The 21746-nt window shown below is 37.0% G+C and overlaps 2 protein-coding genes across 3 annotated transcripts; both read left to right on the forward strand.

Annotated features, from left to right (window-relative positions):
- The first annotated feature begins 9831 nt into the window (after nt 1–9831).
- LOC120484255 (ictacalcin) lies at nt 9832–11140 on the forward strand. Its single transcript, XM_039679328.2, has 3 exons — nt 9832–9961; nt 10506–10636; nt 10893–11140. The coding sequence occupies exons 1-3, from the start codon at nt 9955–9957 to the stop codon at nt 11031–11033; spliced, it is 279 nt and encodes a 92-aa protein (XP_039535262.2). The 5' UTR covers nt 9832–9954; the 3' UTR covers nt 11034–11140.
- A 3151-nt stretch (nt 11141–14291) lies between these two features.
- Nucleotides 14292–20407, forward strand: LOC120484306 (ictacalcin). Of its 2 annotated transcripts, none has more exons than XM_089117640.1 (3): nt 14292–14424; nt 19609–19739; nt 19990–20407. In XM_089117640.1, the coding sequence occupies exons 2-3, from the start codon at nt 19623–19625 to the stop codon at nt 20131–20133; spliced, it is 261 nt and encodes an 86-aa protein (XP_088973766.1). In that variant the 5' UTR covers nt 14292–14424; nt 19609–19622; the 3' UTR covers nt 20134–20407. The 2 variants fall into 2 exon arrangements, with proteins under 2 accessions (XP_088973766.1, XP_039535337.1); XM_039679403.2 differs by lacking the exon at nt 14292–14424 and adding an exon at nt 18094–18161.
- The last annotated feature ends 1339 nt before the right edge of the window (nt 20408–21746 follow it).

Consider the following 21746-nt stretch of genomic DNA (forward strand, 5'->3'; position numbering starts at 1 on the left):
GACTTCTCACTTTTTTCTCTTCATTTAGTTTTTATGACATCACACACCAATTATTGCATTTATTATATCATGTCGGCTAATTATTTGTTTTAATCTGCTCAGAAAACTTAAATTAAATCAATGAGTTTATATATTGTTTTTAAATATATAATTTAGAACACTAATATTAATTATCAATAATGTTTGAAATGAACTAATTTCAACTCATAAATATATTTGAGTGCATGTAAAAAACGCTATAAGAATGCAACTAATTTGACTTTTTGTACTCTTGTACTCTATGGCAGTTGACCTACTTGCTCCATGCAAACATGCATGCAAATCTGTTCTAATAAGAGAATCGCTTTGATACATTCTTTGGCACAAATGTTTCTGTCACACCTTTTTTACAAATGCTGTCATCCTCTGTGAATGTGCAGTAACCTTAAAACAATCTCACAAAATGTTTTAGGTAAAGTAGGTAATACCCTGCAAAAGTCATTTAAAAGTCTGTCTGAAAGAGTCAATAAAATTTACATGAAATATATGCTATATATTAATCAAATTAAAAAAACACAATTAACCTACCCTACCTTGCCCTATCGTGTATGTATTTCATAAAAGCCTAGATCAAACAGAGGTGTGCTGACAGTTTGCAGGCAGTTTTGTTTGAAGTGTTTCATTGACTTATTGAAATTGACGTTTCTGCAGCAATGCAAAGGCAAATAACCCACCCATTTTGATTACAGGCAATCCAGCTATAGCTGATTGTCAGGTGATCGGTCGGTTAGGTTACGTCACATTTACAGACCCAAGATGAAATTTAGGACTGTAATAAAAAAATCTACATTCAAATTTCCAATATAACAGTCAAAGAGATCAAGATAATAGATTGTTACATAATAGGCGCTTTAGAAGTGTATTTCAGGAGCACGTCTGTACCTGTTTCAGTCAACTAATTCTTTTCTCACATTTGTGTATGCGAACAGGCCATACCAAAATATTACAACATGTACCTGCAAAGTGTAACCTTCAAAGACCAGACTTGGAAGGGTTAACTCAGAACAATACACGAGGCAGAGTTTCAATGCAGCAAACGTAACTTTTATTCTTCAAAACGTGGGAATAAAACTATAACTCAGGTTTTCTTCTGGGGCTCCTTGTAGCTAAAGGGAGGCAGAAGAGATGTAGCATTAGCAAGGGCTAACAGCATTAGCAGGGACTTTTGCCCCTGTGACTCAGTGGCGAAACACAAAGCTTCCATGCCAGAGACTTGTGTTCGATCCTGGCTCTTGCAGCAGCTAAAAATTTTATGCAGCTCTCCTCGCTGAGATCGAAAGAGATCGTGGCCTGCTTTCTTTCTTTTTAAATTATTAAAAAATAACCTTATTTAATTTGTCTTCCTTTTACTTTAATTAAAGCAGCATTCGGCGTGAGGTTCTGAAACCTAATGTTCTAGCATGATGTGAATGTTTAAGAACATCAAGAGCATGTGACCATTTGTACAATAAGTGTTACTAATTTACTTTATAAATTCAAAAAGTGCATCTTTTTAAATGTCTTAAGGAATTAATCTTAAATAATTAATTTTACATTATAATGTTTATTTATTTTTTTACTTTTCAGTGTGCTCATAGACATATTCAGCCGCACTATGTATTATATCAATCAATTCATGAAACATGCTGCATGGAGGCTTCCTGCAGGGAGACCTGTCTCTCTGCAGTATATATTGTTTTTCCCAGAGTGCAGTCCCTGTCCTCCACACCTGTATCGCAGTCTAATGTAAGAGCGGACACACCCACATGTTCCTAAACACACAAAGCACACAAACAGTATCTCGATTAGGCTTGTTTACACAGTACAGATGGCATTTGCTTGGAAGAAATACTCTGCACCCAACATAATGAAACCTGGACAAAAGTCATAATGTGTATAACACAGATTTATAAGTATATCCTTAGCAAATGTATGAGTGTATTTACTGTGTTGTTGGTGACGAGTATGTGTGTGTAATCTTTCGACTTAGTCTACCGTACATTGTGTATTCAATTATTAATGTTATAAAGTCATTAATCTCTTACTGGAAGATCACATGATGTAACTCAATGTCAGAACGCACCAAGTCTGCTAGAGACTGGTTGTTTATGTACATTTACATTTATTCATTTAGCTGACGCTTTTATCCAAAGCGTCTTACAATTGCTATATATTTCAGAGGTCGCACCTCTGGAGCAACTAAGGGTTAAGTGTCTTGGTCAGGGACACATTGGTGTCTCACAGTGGATTCAAGCCCGGGTCTCTCACACTTAAGAAATGTGTCTCATCCACTGCGCCATCACCACCCCATTTATGTGAGATGTGAAACATGATTGCATGAGATGCATGACTTTAAACCGCATTCAAATACTGGCTGGCTGTGACTCATCTTTTGCCCGTTTAGATGCCTGATAACTTGCAGGAAAAAATTTTCCATAAATCAATTATTTAAATTAAGAAGAGAGCAAAATTCAGAGCTTAAATCCAGTCACTGAAGACTTGATCTTTAATTTGCTGTCCCACCCATGCATGCCATTCCTTTGGCATGATTTAGGTGTGGTGACATGGTGACAGTTTCAATTGTTTAAGAACGAATGAAAGAAAAGCCAACTAAACGCTAACAAAGACACTGAACAAAGGCACAGGAAAAAGACAAATATAAGCATAAAAATAATAATGTTCAGAGGTGATAAATAGAGTTTAAAATGTACATTTACATAAATCCATGTAGCGAAAAAGAATACACCTACAACAACAAAAGTGATTTCCAATTGACTGTCACTGTAATAATGCTATCAAGTTTCAGAGCTGTAATGGGAATAGTATTACATATACAGATTGAACACTGACCGCAGGCTTCTGACTGGAACATGGATTTGGAGTAGTGAATGGAGGTAATTGGTACACACATAGTGTTTACGTGTCTACCCTGTTCAACCTGTTTACATAAAAGCTCTAGCATTGTGCATCCTCATATTTTTCAACTGTAATATCGAGTTTATAATGAATTGACATTTCGGACAATAAAAGTAAGAATGAAACGCTCTCTTCTTCACTCAAATTGTTGCATTTCCTGTTAGCATTAGACATTTTTCCTTTCAAATGCTGAATTTACTACACATGAGCATACAAATATGTACGCGATTGGTTGTCTGTTGCTAAGTGTCTAGCTGTAACATTCTAACACTGCATTGTTTCACACTGCAAGTTTTGGCACCACAAAAGTTTCATAACCCCGGCTAAAAAATGGTGCTAACCCCCCTTCTAAATTACAAGTGTGAAACATTCCTTTACCCAGGGTTAAAAGCGGTGTTTAGAGCGATGATAACCCGTTGTTAAGCACAGTGTGAAAAGTCCTATTAAGACTAACAAAGACTCCAGGGTTATTAGTCTCAGAGGGGTCAGACACACCTTCATTTTGCACAAAAATACTCAAGTTCCAAATGTAGGTGCTTCTACAGTAAAATACAATTGTGATGCAGACTGTAATCATTTCTGTCTCATGATATTTGGGTTCCTTGCCAATGTTACCTTTAGCTTGCTTAGTTAGGACACTTAATCTTCTGCAATATTATTGACTTGAATGCACTGACAGCATTGGATAAGAACGGAAGTAAAAAGACGAACGATGACATCACTGTTTTCTGCAGAGCTGCTTTATAGCTGAACTCATTTCGTAATTAACTTTACACAATTATTAAACTGAACCGAATTGAGCTCAGAATGTAGAAAAATAACACTGTTGTCTCTTTGGAGCTGCATTACAGAAGAATTGAATTCGGTTTACATCATTGATCATTATTTTCCTGTTTATTTAAGCTCCTTTGAAACAACATTTAAAGTGCTATATAAATGAAGGTGACTTGCCAATGTCGGCGTACTTTAGAAACATACTGACTTTCACTGTGTAAAAATGGATCACATGGTAGTAAGCCAAAAAAAAACATACATCCTGTGGAAAGTTTAAAATGGGTTGCTGACTTTGCGGTATAGGTTTAGTGAGAGATGACTGCATGATCAAAGTTAAATTAGTTAGGGACAGTGGTGATGAGAAACACAGAAAAAAACCTCAATACCTCAGAGTCACGCTCACAAACAACACACACTCACACTTTTGGCTGTTCTCTAAATAACGTGATTGGAAGTCAACTGCTTTAGATAGTATTAGATAGTATTAGTATTACAAAAGAGGGAACAAATGTGGTTAATTTAATTTGTTCGGGGGACAAATTGGACAGTTTGTTGCAGGTAAATGTTTCTGAAAAAAAGACAATTAAACAGTCCTTATCTGACTTAAAATTCCAATTGATTAGAATGTTTTTTAATATTCTTTATCACCATGTATCGCACAACATTTCAGTTTGTCTCAGTTGACACGGTTACAGTTTATATTTCCAGCGTGATGCAACATAATCAGTATTAGGCTGTATATAACCTTGGTGATGAAAGAGTTTGGAGGATGATCACATCATGAAGGTAAACATATCGTGCTAAACCACGCTCACATGGAAATTTAAAAACGTTGCTCACCATGAGAGGATACTCTGTGTAGTGGATGCTAGGGCTCGGTTCTTAATGTGATTGTTGTAGTGGACATTTAAGGCTTATTTTCTATCAACTTGAATGAATTCATCAATTCATTAAATCTGATGCAAGGCTAATCAGATTTTATACGTGATTTATATTGATATGTTGCTATGTATCACGTGTCATTATACTTTGTGTAACATTATACAGTGTGCAACTGTTTTATTTGACCTAATCTGATTGTAATGCACCATTTCACTTCCAGCAGTTTCCCCTGGATAAACTGTGCAAATTACAAAAGCAAAACTTAATTTGACTATTTCACTTGAGGGACAAATTTTGAGCAGAGAAAGCATAATGGAAGCAAACAAGAGTAGAAAACACAGCACAGAACAAGCAGCTTAAAACTGGAGGATTTCCAGTATACCAGAGTGGAGAAGCTGGCAGCAGGAAAACATTTTCTTTTATCAGCCCACAGAGAGAGGGGGGGAGAAAGGGTGAGAGAGGAGGAAACAAAGGGAGACAAAGAGAGACATGGGATTTGGAGGCGTGGTTTTCCATTCTGATGTACAAAAGAATAGAAGTTAAATAAGAAAACAAAGCGTTTCTGTTACATTACGCGAAATAGAACCCAAGAGCAAAACTTTCACAAAACACGGATATTTACAACCAGAAACAAAGACCCAAGATGGGGCAAACAAACAATAACTTGTCTTGACCATAAAACAGAACTTTGAACATTCACAGACAGATCACAATACTCACAGAGCTGAATGTTACATTTCTTGAAACCATCACTCACTTTCTCAAAACCTTAAACACAAAACCACATTTTTAACCACATTCACAGAACCGCTGACTCTACTGGCAAAATCAAACAATTGCCTCAAAGCCATTTTACCTGTGCTCAAAATCACACAATGCTCTCAGATCATACACACAGCAAGTCAAAATTATAAACACTACAGATCATTCATTAGACACTACATCAAAAAATGGAGAACACAGAATTTAAAGCATGCAGCTACAGAAAAAAAGTGTATTATAACAAAGTAAACAAATTTTGCAATTACATAAAAAAAGTATAATGACAACTTACAGTAGGTGAAAACATTTTATACTATATCCACTGCAAGTGTATTGTACTGAATATTGAATAGTAGGCCTATCGAATGTCTGTATATTCACCATAATACAACGACCCAACTACAACAGCCAAAAAGGTTACAGTAAAAAAACTCTCAATGAAAAGCATGTTACAGTAGAGTACACCAACACATTCTCACCCCAAGGCGTCACCTTTGACCATGCTTCAATATTTGACGTTTTAGGCGCCCTTTAGCGTCACTTGCATGACGCGATCCTACGGCGTCATCCAGCTGACGCTAAAGGAAAGCGTCAGTTAGAGGACGCGGTTAGGTTTAGGTATGGGGTGGGGGTAGGGTACACGCGATCCTAGGGCGTCATCTAACTGACGCTAAAGGGCGCCTAAAGCGTCAGACATTGAAGCATGGTCAAATGCTTCCCAAGGCGTCACCTAACTGACGCCTTGGGAAGCATTTGACCATGCATTTGAGTGAGAATGGGCTGAGTACACTCAGAAGAGTTGTGCGACTGCAGAATCACGGTCAGTGAGAGAGATTGATTCAGCTTCATCATCATGTCTTCATGTTGGTCCGGCCGAAGGAGTTTCTCCTCATCACACACACTGTCATCTCTGAGGGAAAGAGAAAACCCCTAAAGCAGAGTCAGCATTGACAACACTATACACACCTTGATCTTCCTCGTCCTCATCCTTCTCGTTCACCACCTCTTACGCACACTCTTCCTTCTCTCCCTCTTATATTGTTTCCATCCATTGTTGGGTATCAACATTCAGTGCAACATTTTGAGCAAATTTTGGGAATCTGAACTGACTTGTACAGTTGGTTTGATCACATCATTAGAAATGTGAACAATTTTGAGTCGTTGTGTGTAAACGCAAATGGTGACAACTATGTTGTAGTTGTGTTTAGCTTTCGCCTACCTGTGTTTAGAGTTTTGGAAAAAAAAATACATGAACTTGTTTAATGTATTGCAGAAAGAGTGATTCATTCGACAAATTGGTTTAGACTATTGAGAATTTGGTTCAGAGAATGGGGTTTAGTGTTTTAGCAATTCAGAAAAACTGTTCTCTGAACCATCTGAAAAAAAGTAGGAAGTAGTCACGTTTGAATTGATAATGTTTTGATAAAGTTATTAAAGACCAGATCACTTTGAACGAATGTTCTATTTATGTTTCTGGAAGAACTTTGTACATAACTTTGAAAGAACCTTGCCAAGAATGTTCAGTGTTAGCTGGATACCTTTGATTCATTAATTCAATATTATACAGAAGAAAAGGCCAAAGATTCAGTGCAGCTCTCAGGTCTTACAGCAATCTGTTTTTTGTTTTTTTTCACAGAGATGTAAAGTCTCACTGATAGCCCTAAAATTCACACCAACAGGCCTCATCACACACACACACACACACAGCTGTGTGACATGGCTGTAGGCTTCCCTTCATAGGGCCTTATTAGAAATGTCATCATAGTTTCAATTGTTAGGCTGATCTGAATTCAATCTCCTTGAAAACAGAACTCTATCTTTTATTAAAAAAAAGGGCATTTTGCCAACTTGCCTGTGTGACATCTTATTTAGGTATCTCTTTTAAAGGCAGCTTAAGATATAATGCAAATTAGAGTGAGCTTTGAAAAAATGAATGTTTCAACCTGTTGTGTTCTGGATGACTGCTGGTTCATTGCGGCAGGAAAAAAAGATAAATGTCTTCTGTTAACTACCATCTTTTTCCAATTTTGCTTTAAATTCTTATTAGTGACGCAGATGTCTGTATTTAATATAGGAATGGGAAGGGGGAAAGGGGAAGGGGAGAGATGTTCATTTTGTTTTTCATGATGTGTGTGTGTTTTGTATACTAGCTGTCAACATGCACAGTATAATAAGTGGTTCATGTCAACTGTAGCTAATCAGAGCAAAGATAATGTCTTTTGACTTGCAGAAAAGTCTTGTTTTCATATCTATACACAATCACTTTCTTCTTTTTTCTTGTTATGAAAAAGGAATGAGTTTGTACCAAGCTTTTGTGCACATTTATTCATAACTTCAATGAAAGGCATACTTCCTGTCATGACAAGCATTTCTGCCATGTCCTGTCCTCTCACGTTCTCTTCCACGCACACACACTGTGAAACACTGAGTCTGAAGCCAACCCTAACTAACACTCGTGGTCAAAATGGCACTAGGGAGGTCCCACTTACTCAGAGAATGTATTTGATGGTGACTCACGAGGAAACTGGCCACATAGTGCATGAGATTTAATCACAAGCTTGTTTGTCTTCTCCCAGCAGCTGCTGCATCAAACTTGCCTTTATATGAACACATAGGTGAGCATGTGTGTATGTTTCTCACTCATTTACATGAACAGATCACCCATGCAAATACTTTATCAACTTTTTCTTGTTATCCCAAACCTGTATGACTTTCTTCTGCAGAACACAAAAGAATGGTTTTTTTAAAGAATGGTGAGTAGATGATGAGAAAATTGCTGTTTTTTAGTGGACTATCCCTTTAAGGGAAATAAACAGCACACCAAAAAAGTAAAATGTATTAACGCACACAAAGAACAACTGTGGTAAAAAAAAAAAAAAAAGAAAAACCCTCCCCCCCCTGAAATTCTACTCGAATGAGTCACCATCACTATTACATAAAGACAGATGTTAAATAAGGACAGACATCTCCTCCACCCCCCCCCCCCTCCTTTACCCCTCCCTCGCCCCTCCCTCCCTTCTCTTATTTCCAGCTCTGTCTTTAAATCGGTCACTGGAATACCAGTACTTTTTAATACTTTTCACATTAACTTTGTACCTCTCCGTTCCCCCTTCAAATCAGAATGAATGCTATTTTTGCATTTTTTGTAAACAGTATTCCTTATTTCTATTTTTATTTAATATTTTGTGTGACTAGTTTTGTTTGGCTGTGCACTGTCAGACAAAAAAAAGTACATTATTGTCTCTTTAGGGGTACAACATCTTGTTATTAGGGCGGAATACATATGAACCTTATCTACTCCTAAAGTGTCCATATCTGTACCTTAAAGGGATAGTGTAGATTGAAAATAACTGTTTTTGTTCATTCAATGAAAGTCAATGGGGTCAACATTGGAATTCACTGACTTTCACTGTATCTACAAAAAAAAAAAAATTAAAAAAAGTCATACAATTTTGGAACACCAGCATAGGGAGAGTAAATTATGACAGAATTTTGAGATGTACTGTCCCTTTAAGATCGAATCTACACTTAGGGTAGATTAGGTACAAAGGTGTACATTTGAGGATAATGTCCCGGTGACAGTACTTTTTTTTTTTTCTGTTGTTTTTAATAATCACAATAATCCTGTGCATTTAAACCATGCGGGGCTTGATAAGACTACTGGAGCAGCTCCATTATGATTGCAACACAACTTAAAGCAGTGTATTCATGACATATTTTTCTGATTAATGACAAATACAGTGTGCAATTTCATTACCTAATGGTTTAAACTTGTGCCCTTTGGCTGTGGAAAAATTAGATAGGCCAATTGCATGAATCCAGCCTTTATGTTAAGAATGTGTCTTAAGAACTAGACCAACTAGATTAGACTTGGGGCAATCAGTCTTACTTTTCAGATTAAAATTAGGCCAATCTATGTTTTTTATGTAAAGGTTATTACCAGTCGTAAAGAAAAAAAAATATAGACATGGTCATTTTGATGAATATAACTGTATTCGTTTAGCTAAAGACTTCGTCACATTTTCATTCAAGTTTTGTATACCAGAAAACATGCATTTTCATGCATAAGTGATTAGGCCTTAAAAAAAACATAATCACTATTAGATATAATGTCTGCATTATAATATTATTTCAGTGATTCCAGTTTCACTAAAGTGGTTCTCATACTACATTGACACTCAGGGGAGGGTATTGAATTTGACAATGGATTTGTCCAAAGGCTCAAGTATAAGGTTTAGGCTGTTTGTGTGCAGTTAGAAACTGGTTTAACCAGTTGAGTTAGACACTTTATAAGGACAAGAGATGCTAAACCAACCTGTTTCTTTTTTTTTCTTTCTTTCTTTTTTTTTTTTTTTACAAACTCAATGTAAACAGGAGTTTCAATGGTTTAAGGGGATGAACAATAAGAGAGCATATAGGGCAGGGTAAAAGAGAGGGATGTGAATGTAGGTGTGTTTGTGTGTAAATGGTTGGAAAGGTGGGAGGGTGAATTTGGGGGGTGTGGCATTTTACTGAATATAACACTCGATCTGTCCCTTCAGTGCGCACTCGCTTGGTCTACTTTTCTTTCACTTCTTGCTCACCGTGAACTTCTGCTACACCATGTCAGGTAAGAGACTATTAAGAGACTTAAAGTGAACTAAGTGTACTGTAGTGCATTGCTTCTGTATTTGATGTGTTAAGCATTTTTGCAGCCTTCATTTTCTGATGTTGATTTGAAGGCTAGTCCAGTATTTTGTTTTTAACCATTCATTTTTTGGTAGCTTTTGTTAACTTACCATTTTCGTAGTTGGTGGTGGATAAAATGACAAAATCGAGTATATCTCTTTTCTTCCTTCTTTCTTTCTCTTTCACTTCTGTCTTAATTAAAGGGAATGTGCAGGGTGTTGGCCATGATTAAAACTGTGGTTTTCAATCCCCTTTTCTGAAAACTCCCACTCTTTAGACAATTACAGATCCCTCCCTTCTCTCCTCCTTCTTATGTTTGACTCGTAACTTTAACCATTTGTTATGCTTTTGCTGGACGTGACATTTTATATATGTGTATTTTTGACATCTCCTCTTCTAATAATTTTGGATGTTGTGGACACATAGACTTTGCTTGATTATTGTTATTAATGGCGCACCTATTTTGTATCACTTTGTTTTCACAGAAATTCAGCAAGCAATGGCTCAGCTGATTGCAGTCTTTCATAAATTCTCAGGAAAAGAGGGAGACAAGTTGACCCTGAGCAAAGGCGAGCTGAAGGACCTCCTCACCGCACAGCTAGGAGACATATTTGGAGTGAGTTTCTGCCTAGTCGTTTCATTTTCCATTTAAAATATGATTTCTCTTTTCATTATTACATAAATCGCTCCTTTCTATAATGAAATATATATATTTTCATTAAATAAATAATATTATTTATAAATAAATATGATTCATTCTTTTGTATTAATTCTCATAATGAATATATTTTGAGCTAATAAATATGGGCTGTTTGATTCATCATTGCATCGATCTTGTTTCTGACCACGCTTTTGAATGTGTTGTGTTAAAGAAAACCCAAGACAAGACAGCTCTGGACAAGATATTTAAGGATCTGGATGCAAATGCTGATGGTGCTGTGGACTTCCAAGAGTACGTCACCCTGATCGCCTGTATCACTATGCTTTGCAATGATTTTTTTACTAAGGGTTAATAATTCTGTCCTTACAGAAAAGTTTTGTCTGTAAAGTTATGGTACATCTGGGGAAAAAAAGAATAAATGTTTTTAATGTTTTGAATTAAAACTGTATTCTTACAATATGTGAGTGTGGGTGTTCTTATCTGAAAATGTGTGTTTATTGTTTGTGGCTGCAGTTTAATTAAATCCTATGGATATATTAAAACTGCCATTTTTCTTATGGAAACATTCACCTTCCATTGACACTTAACATAATAACATACTTACAATGAATTGTCAAATAACACTATAAAAGAACAGTGACACATATATGGACTGACCATTTCTTATGAACAATAATCTTAAAACAAAACAATGGCTTGTTTTAAAATATGTCAGTGCAAGTTTCTTTCAGTTCAGACTGCTCAAACATGCATTTTAGTCTGGGACTAGCTTAAGCCTTTTCTGTGAAACCACCCAACAGTCTTTGTGCATCATTCTTGAATCCCAGCCCATTGTCTCTGAATACTGACTGCTAGCCTATGTGGTCTGCTGCTGTTGAAAGTAGTGCCAGGGAATACTGAAGCCAAACTCATGTCTAGTCCCCTCTAGTGGCCTCAATAGAAACATTTGTCTTACACTGGTATTCTTGTGTTCACTACTCTTCATTGTTCTAAAGAATGCTAAAGCAATTTGTTTTAATAATGGGTGATTCGTGACCTTTTTATTATATCATATTATATTATATTATATTATATTATATTATATTATATTATATTATATTATATTATATTATATTATATTATATTATATTATATTATATTATATTATATTATATTATATTATATTATACATAATGTCAACCACATCCACCCGAATGAACAGCATGTTCACACCAGCTATAGGTGAAGAAGAGAGAGAGCGATAGAGCCAATTTAAATGAGGGGGATTAGGAGGCCATGATTAATAGAGGGTGAGGCCAATGAAGGGATTTTGGCCAGGTTTGCACCCCAACTCTTTCGAAAAGTGCCATGGGGTTGTTAATGACCACAGAGAGTTGGGACCTCAGTTTATGTTAAGTTTATGGACAGTGCTTACAGTATTGAGCTGATAACCTTCAGGTGATAACGCTAATGTGAATGAGACATCACTTATGAAAAACAACTATAGGAATATTGTAGTATTTTAGGACAAAATATTATAGTAACGTTAATCCTATAGGAATACCATAGTATTTTGGGACATATAGCCTAGAAGTACAGAGGTATTACAGAACATCACAGAAGTATTATACTTATAGCCGTAGGAGTTCTTTTTCGTAAGGGATGTAATCAGACAAATCTGGCCCATTGCCTAATATGAGTTAAACATCTCATACAGGGATCTACTCACACAGTAATCTAATAAGTTATGATTAATTTTGCCATTTTGTCCTCCTGTCCGGTTCTGTATGTTTATTAGAAAGGATGTAGAACTTCAATTTATAATTTGTTAGTTTATTGGTGGTACATAAAACGACACAGCAACTCTTTGGCATGATTGTCACATGTATTTCAATTAGCGCCAATGCAATGTTTTCCCCCACGGGCTAAATTCATATCACGTGACGTGGTATGGGCGTTCCCAGACCAACCGACTGTATAGGAGTTGATCTTCTACTGCGGGGGTGGTGTTTTATCCTCTTTGACATCATAGTTCCCCACTTTTAAAAATGAGTCGTTTGCTGGGGCTGGTGTCAATAAAAGCTTATATTGAACTAACAAGGACGTTTTCAGTTCTGAAACTTACAGCTCTTAAGCTCAAAGAAAATTTCATTTCTCAGTTTATCACCCCTCACTGTAATGGCAATGAAAGTAACCTATTGCCATTAAGTCTAACGTACATTCTATATATTATAAATCTACCTACAATTAGCCTGAAAAATTTGGGCAAATGTGTAAGCTAGATTTAGGCTTACATTTTTTACATCTTCATGGACACCACAATGATTTCCCTCATGTGTTAATATTTTTCCCTGTTATAATATATGATTTGCAAAAATAAAAACTGCTGCATCTGCTGCAAGCGTATGCACGTTGTGCACCCGCTACATTATGGCCAAGCATGCACGCTTAAAACAGGATTATGAACAACGAGAAACACGCCACTGATTTAAGAATAGATTTTTTTCTGGTCAGTGATGGAATTTTGTTCTGGAACTGAAAAATAGCACTAGGGAATGTTTGCACCGAAACACGCCTCGCTTTTGCATTGGCCTTCACAGGCCAGGTTTATGCCCGACTCTACAGGCTTATGCCCGACTCAGGGAGTACGCCCCTGCCAGGCAGAGACCATCAGGGATATGGAGTGTATGGCACGGAGGGGGGTGTACCTGGGACACTGGGAACACCTTTGTGCCTTCTGGAGACGTTCTGGGCTTCAATCAATGAAACGTCAATGAAGCAGGGTGCCCACCTGATGACCCCAATGACATACTGTAACAGTAGCTGTTACTTTGGTATCATACACACCACTAGGGGGCGCATGAGCGTTAGTATCTTTTGTATTCAAAAGGAGAGTAGTATAAAACAAGTCAGTTTGGAAGAGGGAAACGTGTGCTGCGTCCCAATTCGCTTACTTATACTACGCCCTAAAAGTATGTACTCTTTTTGTGAGGAAAAAGTACATACTTTTGGGTGTGTAGCAAAAGAGTAGGCAAGCTTTGGACATACTATCACGTCATCTTTAACGGACAGCTCGGTCGCGTGCTGCGTGCAACCTGTCACCGTAAACTGCCCTGTCAATCATCTTGTCACAGTTAAAATCCTCCATTCTATCTAATTTGATTTCCTACCGTTTCGGAGAGCACGTTCATCTGCCAGTTGTGGGTCTTTCATGCTCTCCTTGTGTTTGCAATTTGAATATAATGATGCATTTAAAACGTAATGGCTAAACGTGTCTTTACAAAAGTTCACAATGCTGCTGCAAATGCAATATAATGTGGACAACATTGAATAAATTCATTTTCGTCAGGTTATATACTGATAATTAATCACTCAAAGCCATCTAAACCTCTCTACACAACCGCGGGGACTCGCGCGTCCTCCGTATCTTCCACGTGTCTGTAGTTTTTTAACACTTTTTACTCGTGTTTGTAGTTCTAACCGAATCCTCGTCCAACTCTCAATGGTTTGTGGGCAATATCAGCCGTTAGAATGTGCATCGATCTACACTTCGGATTCTGACCGGAAAAAGTAGACCATCCGGGTATCATTTCAACATAGGCCTACTATGATTTGGGACGTACTAATTATATTTTCTAATACTATTTAGGACGGATAGTATGCGAAATGGGACGCAGCACACTGGTTTTATCAAACTAATCCAAGCACCTCCTGCAACGCTCATTGGAGTCCTGATTGAGAAACTTTGTTTCCAGTTCAATCATGTAAGTTTTGATCTCACTGCATCACCATGTCTGTAGGCTATCTATTTTTTTTATTTTTTTTTTTATTTTTTTTTGGATTTCCTTGGATTACTGGAAGAACTTTTGAAGGTTTTTGTTTTTTTGTATATGGACTTCATCCTGAAAATTGACTACTTCAACTTTCTTTATAGTGATTTCATTAATTACTCAAAGAATCACTCAATTGCAAGATTTCATTTATAAATGTCTTTCTATTGATTTTTTTGACTATTTGGGTGTATACTGCTTTCATTTGTTGAACTGGTTTCAATTCAATTTATGTTCATATAAATGCATTGTTTTGTTTATTTATTTGTTTTCTGTTCCCTAAATTGATATAAATGTATAAAAAGTTCATTTCTGTCTTTATTGTTTGTGGTTTTACACTGGGTAACATATTAAGATTTTGCAGCAATACGTTCTTAGTTGGTGGGCCCCACCTATAATTTAGATATATATAGCTGCATGCCACTAAAGTGGACGGAGTAAGTAATACCTTACTCTCCTTTTCACCACTCCACACTGACAGCTACTGACAAGAGCAGGTCTGCGCTCACGACGTATGTGCCGGGCAAACTCAACCAGGGAGCAGACATGCTGTTCTGGGGCAATGTGTCCACAGGGGAATGGACCCTTCATCCCCAGACGGTCCAAATGATCTTGAGTATTTTCGGGAGGGCAGAGGTCGACAACTCTCACTGCCCAATATTTATCTCTAAAGGGAGGGATGCTATGGCCCACAAATGGCCCGGCCTCCTTCTTTACACTTTTCTTCCAGTTGCGCTCCTCCCTCAGGTCATCAAACGGATCAAAAGGTCATCAAACAGATTGTCCTTCTAGTGACCCCTCACTGTATGGACCCAACCTTGGTTCCCTGAGTTGATTAAGCTGCTGACAACAGCCCCATGGCTGATACCCTTGAGGAAAGACCTTCTTTCCTAGGCGAACAGGGCGATTTGGCACCCCCGTCCCAAACTATTGGCACTCCATGTGTGACCCCTCGATGGGAGATCTCAGCGAGAATCAAAAACACCATTTATGAGGCTAGAGCCCCGTCCATAAGATGCCTCTATGCCCTTAAGTGGTCCGTCTTCTCCAGATGGTACTCAGCCCAGAGCCAAGAAGACCCTGCATTATGTGAAGTACTGCTGGTTTTTTCATTTCTACAATTTCTTCAGCTTCCTGAAGGGGGCAAGGAGGCTCAAACTGCCTTGCCCCTCTACCATAACTTCCTGGGACCTATCAACGGTCCTCAGAGCCCTTAAAGGATCTTCATTCGAGCCGCTACAGTCGGTTGAATTAAAGCCACTCTTGCAGACTGTACTCTTGCTAGCCTTCGCATCAGTCAAGTGAGTAGACGACCGTCAAGCACTCTCTGTCAAAGAGTTTGGACCAAGTGACCTCTAAAGTCGCCCTCAAGCCAAGGCACTGCTACGTGCCCAAAGTGCTTTTGACTTCTGACTCCGTTCAAAGCTCTAGTAATTTTGCTTGCTGCATTTCACACATCTGAAGTCCAGCAACAATTACACCTGCTCTGCCCGGTATGGGCCCGAAGAGCATGTAGAGTGCTCTGCACAGTTCAGACAGTCGGAGCAGCTCTTCGTGAGTGGGTATCTATTGGTGACAAATGTGCGGCAGGCAGCTGGTTGGTCCTCGCCACCCAACTTCACCAAATTTTATCCTCACATATCCTCTCTGTATAGTTGGAGCTGACCTCTGAACGAGCCCGGCCCACCATTCCGAACAATCTCTGAACACTCTTCAGGGCACGATTAGCCCATCAGCCCTACTGCCCTCCTGGCTCATGTCCAAGTGTGCCAGGCTGGAGCCAGAGAACATGTTCTGCTTACATACAGTAGCACGGCATGATTGGGTTAGTTCCCCATCGCGTCTAGCAGACGCAATACGAAGTGACCGTTCAAAAGGGGAAGACTTGGTTACTAACGTAACCTTGGTTTCCTGAGATAAGGGAACTACTATTGTGTACGGCGTTTATCGATTCATTTTATTTAACCTGAATCATATGGCGAAATGAGCCACTTTACAGGCAGATGCCCCGCCCCTTCTTGCGGGATCTGCACTCGGATTGGAGGGCTGTGCAATGATTGTTCCATGCAGTTACGCCACTGATTTGTGCATTTCCCACCATTGATTTGTGCATTTCGTACTGAGAAGCCATTAAGCATGCATGTAGATCACTAAACTTTTATAGCTATGAAGTAGCACTAAGGGAGTTTTCCCCATCACGTCTAGCAGACGCAATAGTCGTTCCCTTATCTCAGGAAACCAAGATAACTTTTTTTTTCTCTTTTACTGTTGTTATTATGTTGTTGAAATTATGTTTCAAAACACAACTGTTATTGTCCGTTTTTCCTTGTATTATTAAGCTAACATGAAAGTTTTACAATATACGTTTAGCTTTAACCACTGATACTCTATTATGGAGTATTTTTAACACATGTTGTTTTTTCAACACATGTTGTTTTAACACAAGTGCTTTTCTCAATTCAGTGATCAGACAAGTTGCAAATAACTTCTAAACATCAATCTTCACTGCAGCTCATGGAATGCAATATTTCAAGAAAATGTCTCCATCTTGTGGTGGCCCTCATAATAGATCTTTAAACTGATACTTTAGTCCTCAGAGCCACATGGAATGAACTTTATCTCATGTTCAGAACTTTAATCTCAAAGAATGAATTTGTTGTTATAACATTCAAAAGTTGTATTCATTTCAGTTTCAGGTCACTCACTATATTTGTGTCTATCTATGTTTTATGTAAAAGTTATTTCCAGTCTAAAAGAAAACAAATTATGGGCTTTGTCATTTTGACGAATACAGGTGACATCTTTGCAAAAGAATACTTAACATTTTCATTCAACTTGAGTATATTAGCAAATGAGTAGCCTATGCCGTATAATGATTTCACAACTGGAGTTTCAACATAATTACTGTTAGATTTAATTTCTGTAGTAGGCTATAAGATTATTTCACTGTTTCACAAAAAGTGGTTCTCAGATACACCCATGTAACTGACAAATCAGAAGCAATTGACAATGGATTTGCCCAAAGGCTCAAATATGAGGCTTTATTTACAGTTAGGAACTGGTTTAACTTGAGTTGGAGACTTTACAAGGAGATGCCAAGCTAACCTGCTTGATCTCATGAAAGTGCGTATCTACCGAATACAACAAATATTATTTCTATTTATATGTCAAAAATATTTTTTGCGTCTTTATGATACGCAGTTTTCGCATGCATAGTATGATACACACTTTATGTTGTTTAATACGCATGCCATGCACTCCCCACTCCCCTCACCCCTAAACCTACCCAAGGGGTTTTCAGTGCATAGCTTATGCATGCAAAACAAACATTTTTGGCATACAAATGGCACAAGAAATTACATTTGTGGTATAGATACGCACTTTCATTGAGAGTGTGTAGCAATATTTGGCAAACTCCAAGTCAACAGGTGTTTCAATGGTTTAAGGGGATGAACAATAAGAGAGCATAGCCTGTAGGGCAGAGTACAAGAGAGGGATGTGAATGTAGGTGTGTTTGTGTGTAAATGGTTGGAATGTTGAGAGGGTGAATTTAGGGGTGTGTGGCATTTTACACTGCATATAACACTCGATCTGTCCCTTCAGTCCGCACTCGCTTGGTCTACTTTTCTATCACGCCTTGCTCACCTCAATCTTCTGCAACACCATGTCACGTAAGAGACTTTACATTTTTTTACTGAATGTTTTATCTTCTGAACTAATGATTGGCACTGTAATATAGAGCACTATGCTGTATTTGATGGTTTAAGCATTCTTGCAGCCTTCCTTTTCTTATATTGAGTTATTGCCTATATTCGGTACAATGGGGCTAAATGCAAAATCTTAAGAAAATTGTACTTTTCACTACTCCTATGTTTGCAGACAAAAAAGTGTTTTTTATTTAACTTTGTTGGAGTAACAGCTTTTGTGTGAAAATAAATAAAAATGGTTTGTTTGTTTAAAAATCTGACATGGGGTAAACCAGCATGGGGTAAAAGGCACAAACTTTAGATTTTTAATAATATTTAAGTTAAAACTTCAACAATCACTAGCAAAGTTTTCACTATTCTAATGTGTATTTTGATCAATAAAATAATTCCATTTATTCAGTAAAGAAATTGATTAAAATGTTCATTTTAAAAATACAGAAACAAAATTATTTTAAAAAGTAAAGATTTTGAAAGCACTAAATGAGATCCCATAACAATTTAATATAGCTTTATAGTAATAAAAAATAAATATGGCATTTTATTATATGATTAATATAATTTTTTTTAAATAATGGTTTCATTACAAATGGTGATTCTCTCTAAAATATGATTCTTACCCTAAATACCATACTTTTACAGATTCCTCCATTTTTGATAAACTGTTGTACCTTGAATAAAACTTAAAATCATTCACAGGACCGGTCTCAAAAAATTGTTGATTTTATCGATTCTCCTTTGCTACATAAATCAACAACATTTTGAAAAATATATATTAGATCAAATCAGCACCAAAAAAAAAAAAAAAAAAAACAAACCTGCCAAATTTCCACATGCCTCATCAAAATTGGTTGGTTAAGAAAAGTGCTGAGCTGAATTTTTGTGCCATCTGGGTCTAAAAGACCGTCAAATGTGCCTTTTACCCCGGTGCGCCTTTAGCCCTGTTGTATGTGGTATGTTTTTCAACCATTGATTAATTATTTGGATAGCCTTAGATAGATAGTTTTTATTTTGACACAATAGTTTAAGAGTTTGTGTGTTTTGGGAAGAGGAAGCATGTTGGTAGTGGATGAAATTACAAAATTGAGTAGACCTCTTTCCTTCCTTCTTTCACGTCTTAATTAAAGGGAATGTGCAGGGTGTTGGCCGTGATTAAAACTGTGTTTTTTAATCCCCCCTTTTCTGAAAACTCCCACTCTTTAGACAATTACAGGTCCCGCCCTTCTTATGTTTGACTCCAGAGGGGTGTAACTTGAACTGTTTGTTATGCTGTTGCTGGACGTGACATTTCATATATGTGTATTTTTGACATCTCCACTCCACTACTAATAATTTTGGATGTTGGGGACACGTAGACTTTGCTTGATTATTGTTATTAATGACACACCTGTTTTGTATCACTCTAATTTCACAGAAACTCAGAAAGCAATGGCTCAGCTGATTGCAGTCTTTCATAAACACTCAGGAAAAGAGGGAGACAAGTTGACCCTGAGCAAAAGCGAGCTGAAGGACCTCCTCACCGCAGAGCTAGGAGACATATTTGGAGTGAGTCTCGGAGTAATTGTTTCATACATTGAACATTTGAAATATAATTTTTCTTTTCGTTATTAGATTTTTGTTAAGAGTTAGGTATTAAAATGGCTCCTTTCTATAATTTTTTTTTAAAACAATGTTTTATTTCCTTTTAAATTAATTCTCATAATGAATATCTTTTGAGCTAATAAATATGGGGCGTTTGATTCATCACTGCACTGATCTTGTTTCTGACAACACTTTTGAATGTGTTGTGTTAAAGAAAACCCAAGACAAGGCAGCTCTGGACAAAATATTTAAGGATCTGGATGCAAATGCTGATGGTGTTGTGGACTTCCAGGAGTACGTCACCCTGATCTCCAGCATCACTATGCTTTGCAATGAAAACTTTAAAAAGGGTAAATAACTTAGTCCGGTTGCACTTGTACATTTACAGTACGTGCACTTACCCAAGAAAGCACTGGGTAAGATACGGTTAATATAACATGGGTTAAGGTTAGTTTCTAGGGGTATATTCATGGTTAGTTATTTTGCCATTTCTATAATGAGTATGCACATGGGGAACAGGACTGTAAAATAAAGTCCTACACTTTGTCCAAACAGAAATTGTTTGCCTGTAAAGTTATGGTACATCTGAAAAAAAAAAATAATAAAATAAACTTTTTAAAGATTTGAATTAACTTACAATATGTGGGTGTTCTTCTCTGGAAATGTGTGTTTGTGGCAGCAGTTTAATTAATCTGTTAAATCTTAAGGCTATATTAAAACTATACTATATGGAAACATTCACCTTTCATTGACACAGCTAACATAACATACTCACAATGACAATTGTCAAATTACACTATAAAATGACAGTGACGCATTTAGACTGATCATTTCCTGGAAATGTGAAAACAATACCACACCACACCAAAGGGGGCCTCACATGAATTGATTAGTGAGAGAGATGTATATTTTGATAGATGTCATGATATGAACAGTTCATAGATCAGACTTCTGAAACATTTAGGCCCGGTTTCACAGACAGTGCCGGAATAGAGCCTTAGTTCAATTAGGACAATAAAGTAGATTTTATAAACGTGAAAAAAAAACAACAACATTACTGGTGTACATCGTGAGACAAAACAATGGCACTGACATATTGTAAGATATTAGTGCAAGTTGCTTTCAGTTCAGACAGCTCAAACATTTTAGTCTGGGACTAGCGCAAGCCTTGTCTGTGAAACCAGCCAATTTGTGCATCATTCTGAATCCCAGCCCATTGCATTGAGCATGCTCCACACTAGTGCACTCCATCACCACCGCCCCCATATTAAACAGAGAGGGACCTAATTGGTCTTAAACACTTAAACACCAGAGGTGAAAAGCAAAACAAAAAGAATATTATTTCTCTCCCTGCATATAATATTAAGATAACACCAAAGTCTTATTACATTTTAACCACATATACTCACAGACACATTATATATATATATATATGAAGAGTTCAGATGCAAAAGCCTCTAAATGCCATTTGAAATTTTCTTCTTTAATGATGATTTTTTATCAAACTTGTATATTTAAGTTCAGTATTTTCACTTAAATAACAATTAATAGGTAATTAGCATTGCAATTTAAGTGAAATCACTGAACTTAAATATACAAGCTTGATAAAAATGATCATTCTAGAAGAAATTTTCAAATGGCACTTAGAGGCTTTTGCATGCTCTTCATATATATATATAAACCCTCCATAATAGAGACATATTGTTATATGCAATATCAGGAAGGCCACAACAGGACATTACTAACAGTTTGGCAACCAAGAACTCTCCTGTCCCAGCATTCACAAAAACAAAAAATAAATAATAATAATTTTTGAAACACTCAAATGACTTCATTTAGATTAGTCCAAATTACAAAAAAAAGGGGAGGGCATCAATTTAGGACCTCCTAAACCCTATTGATGCCCTCCCCTTTTTTTGACTGACAAGGCCAAAACATAAAAACAAAATGTTCTGACTTTAGGGCAAATAT

This window comes from Pimephales promelas, chromosome 12 (assembly GCF_988280905.1).
Source record: "Pimephales promelas chromosome 12, fPimPro1.hap1.1, whole genome shotgun sequence".
NCBI lineage: Eukaryota > Metazoa > Chordata > Actinopteri > Cypriniformes > Leuciscidae > Pimephales > Pimephales promelas.

Coding starts and splice junctions, on each gene's coding strand:
- LOC120484255 (XM_039679328.2), top strand. Junction 10,637..10,892: donor AGCTAGGAGACATATTTGGA/GTGAGTTTCTGC, acceptor GTTGTGTTAAAG/AAAACCCAAGACAAGACAGC.
- LOC120484306 (XM_039679403.2), top strand. Junction 19,740..19,989: donor AGCTAGGAGACATATTTGGA/GTGAGTCTCGGA, acceptor GTTGTGTTAAAG/AAAACCCAAGACAAGGCAGC.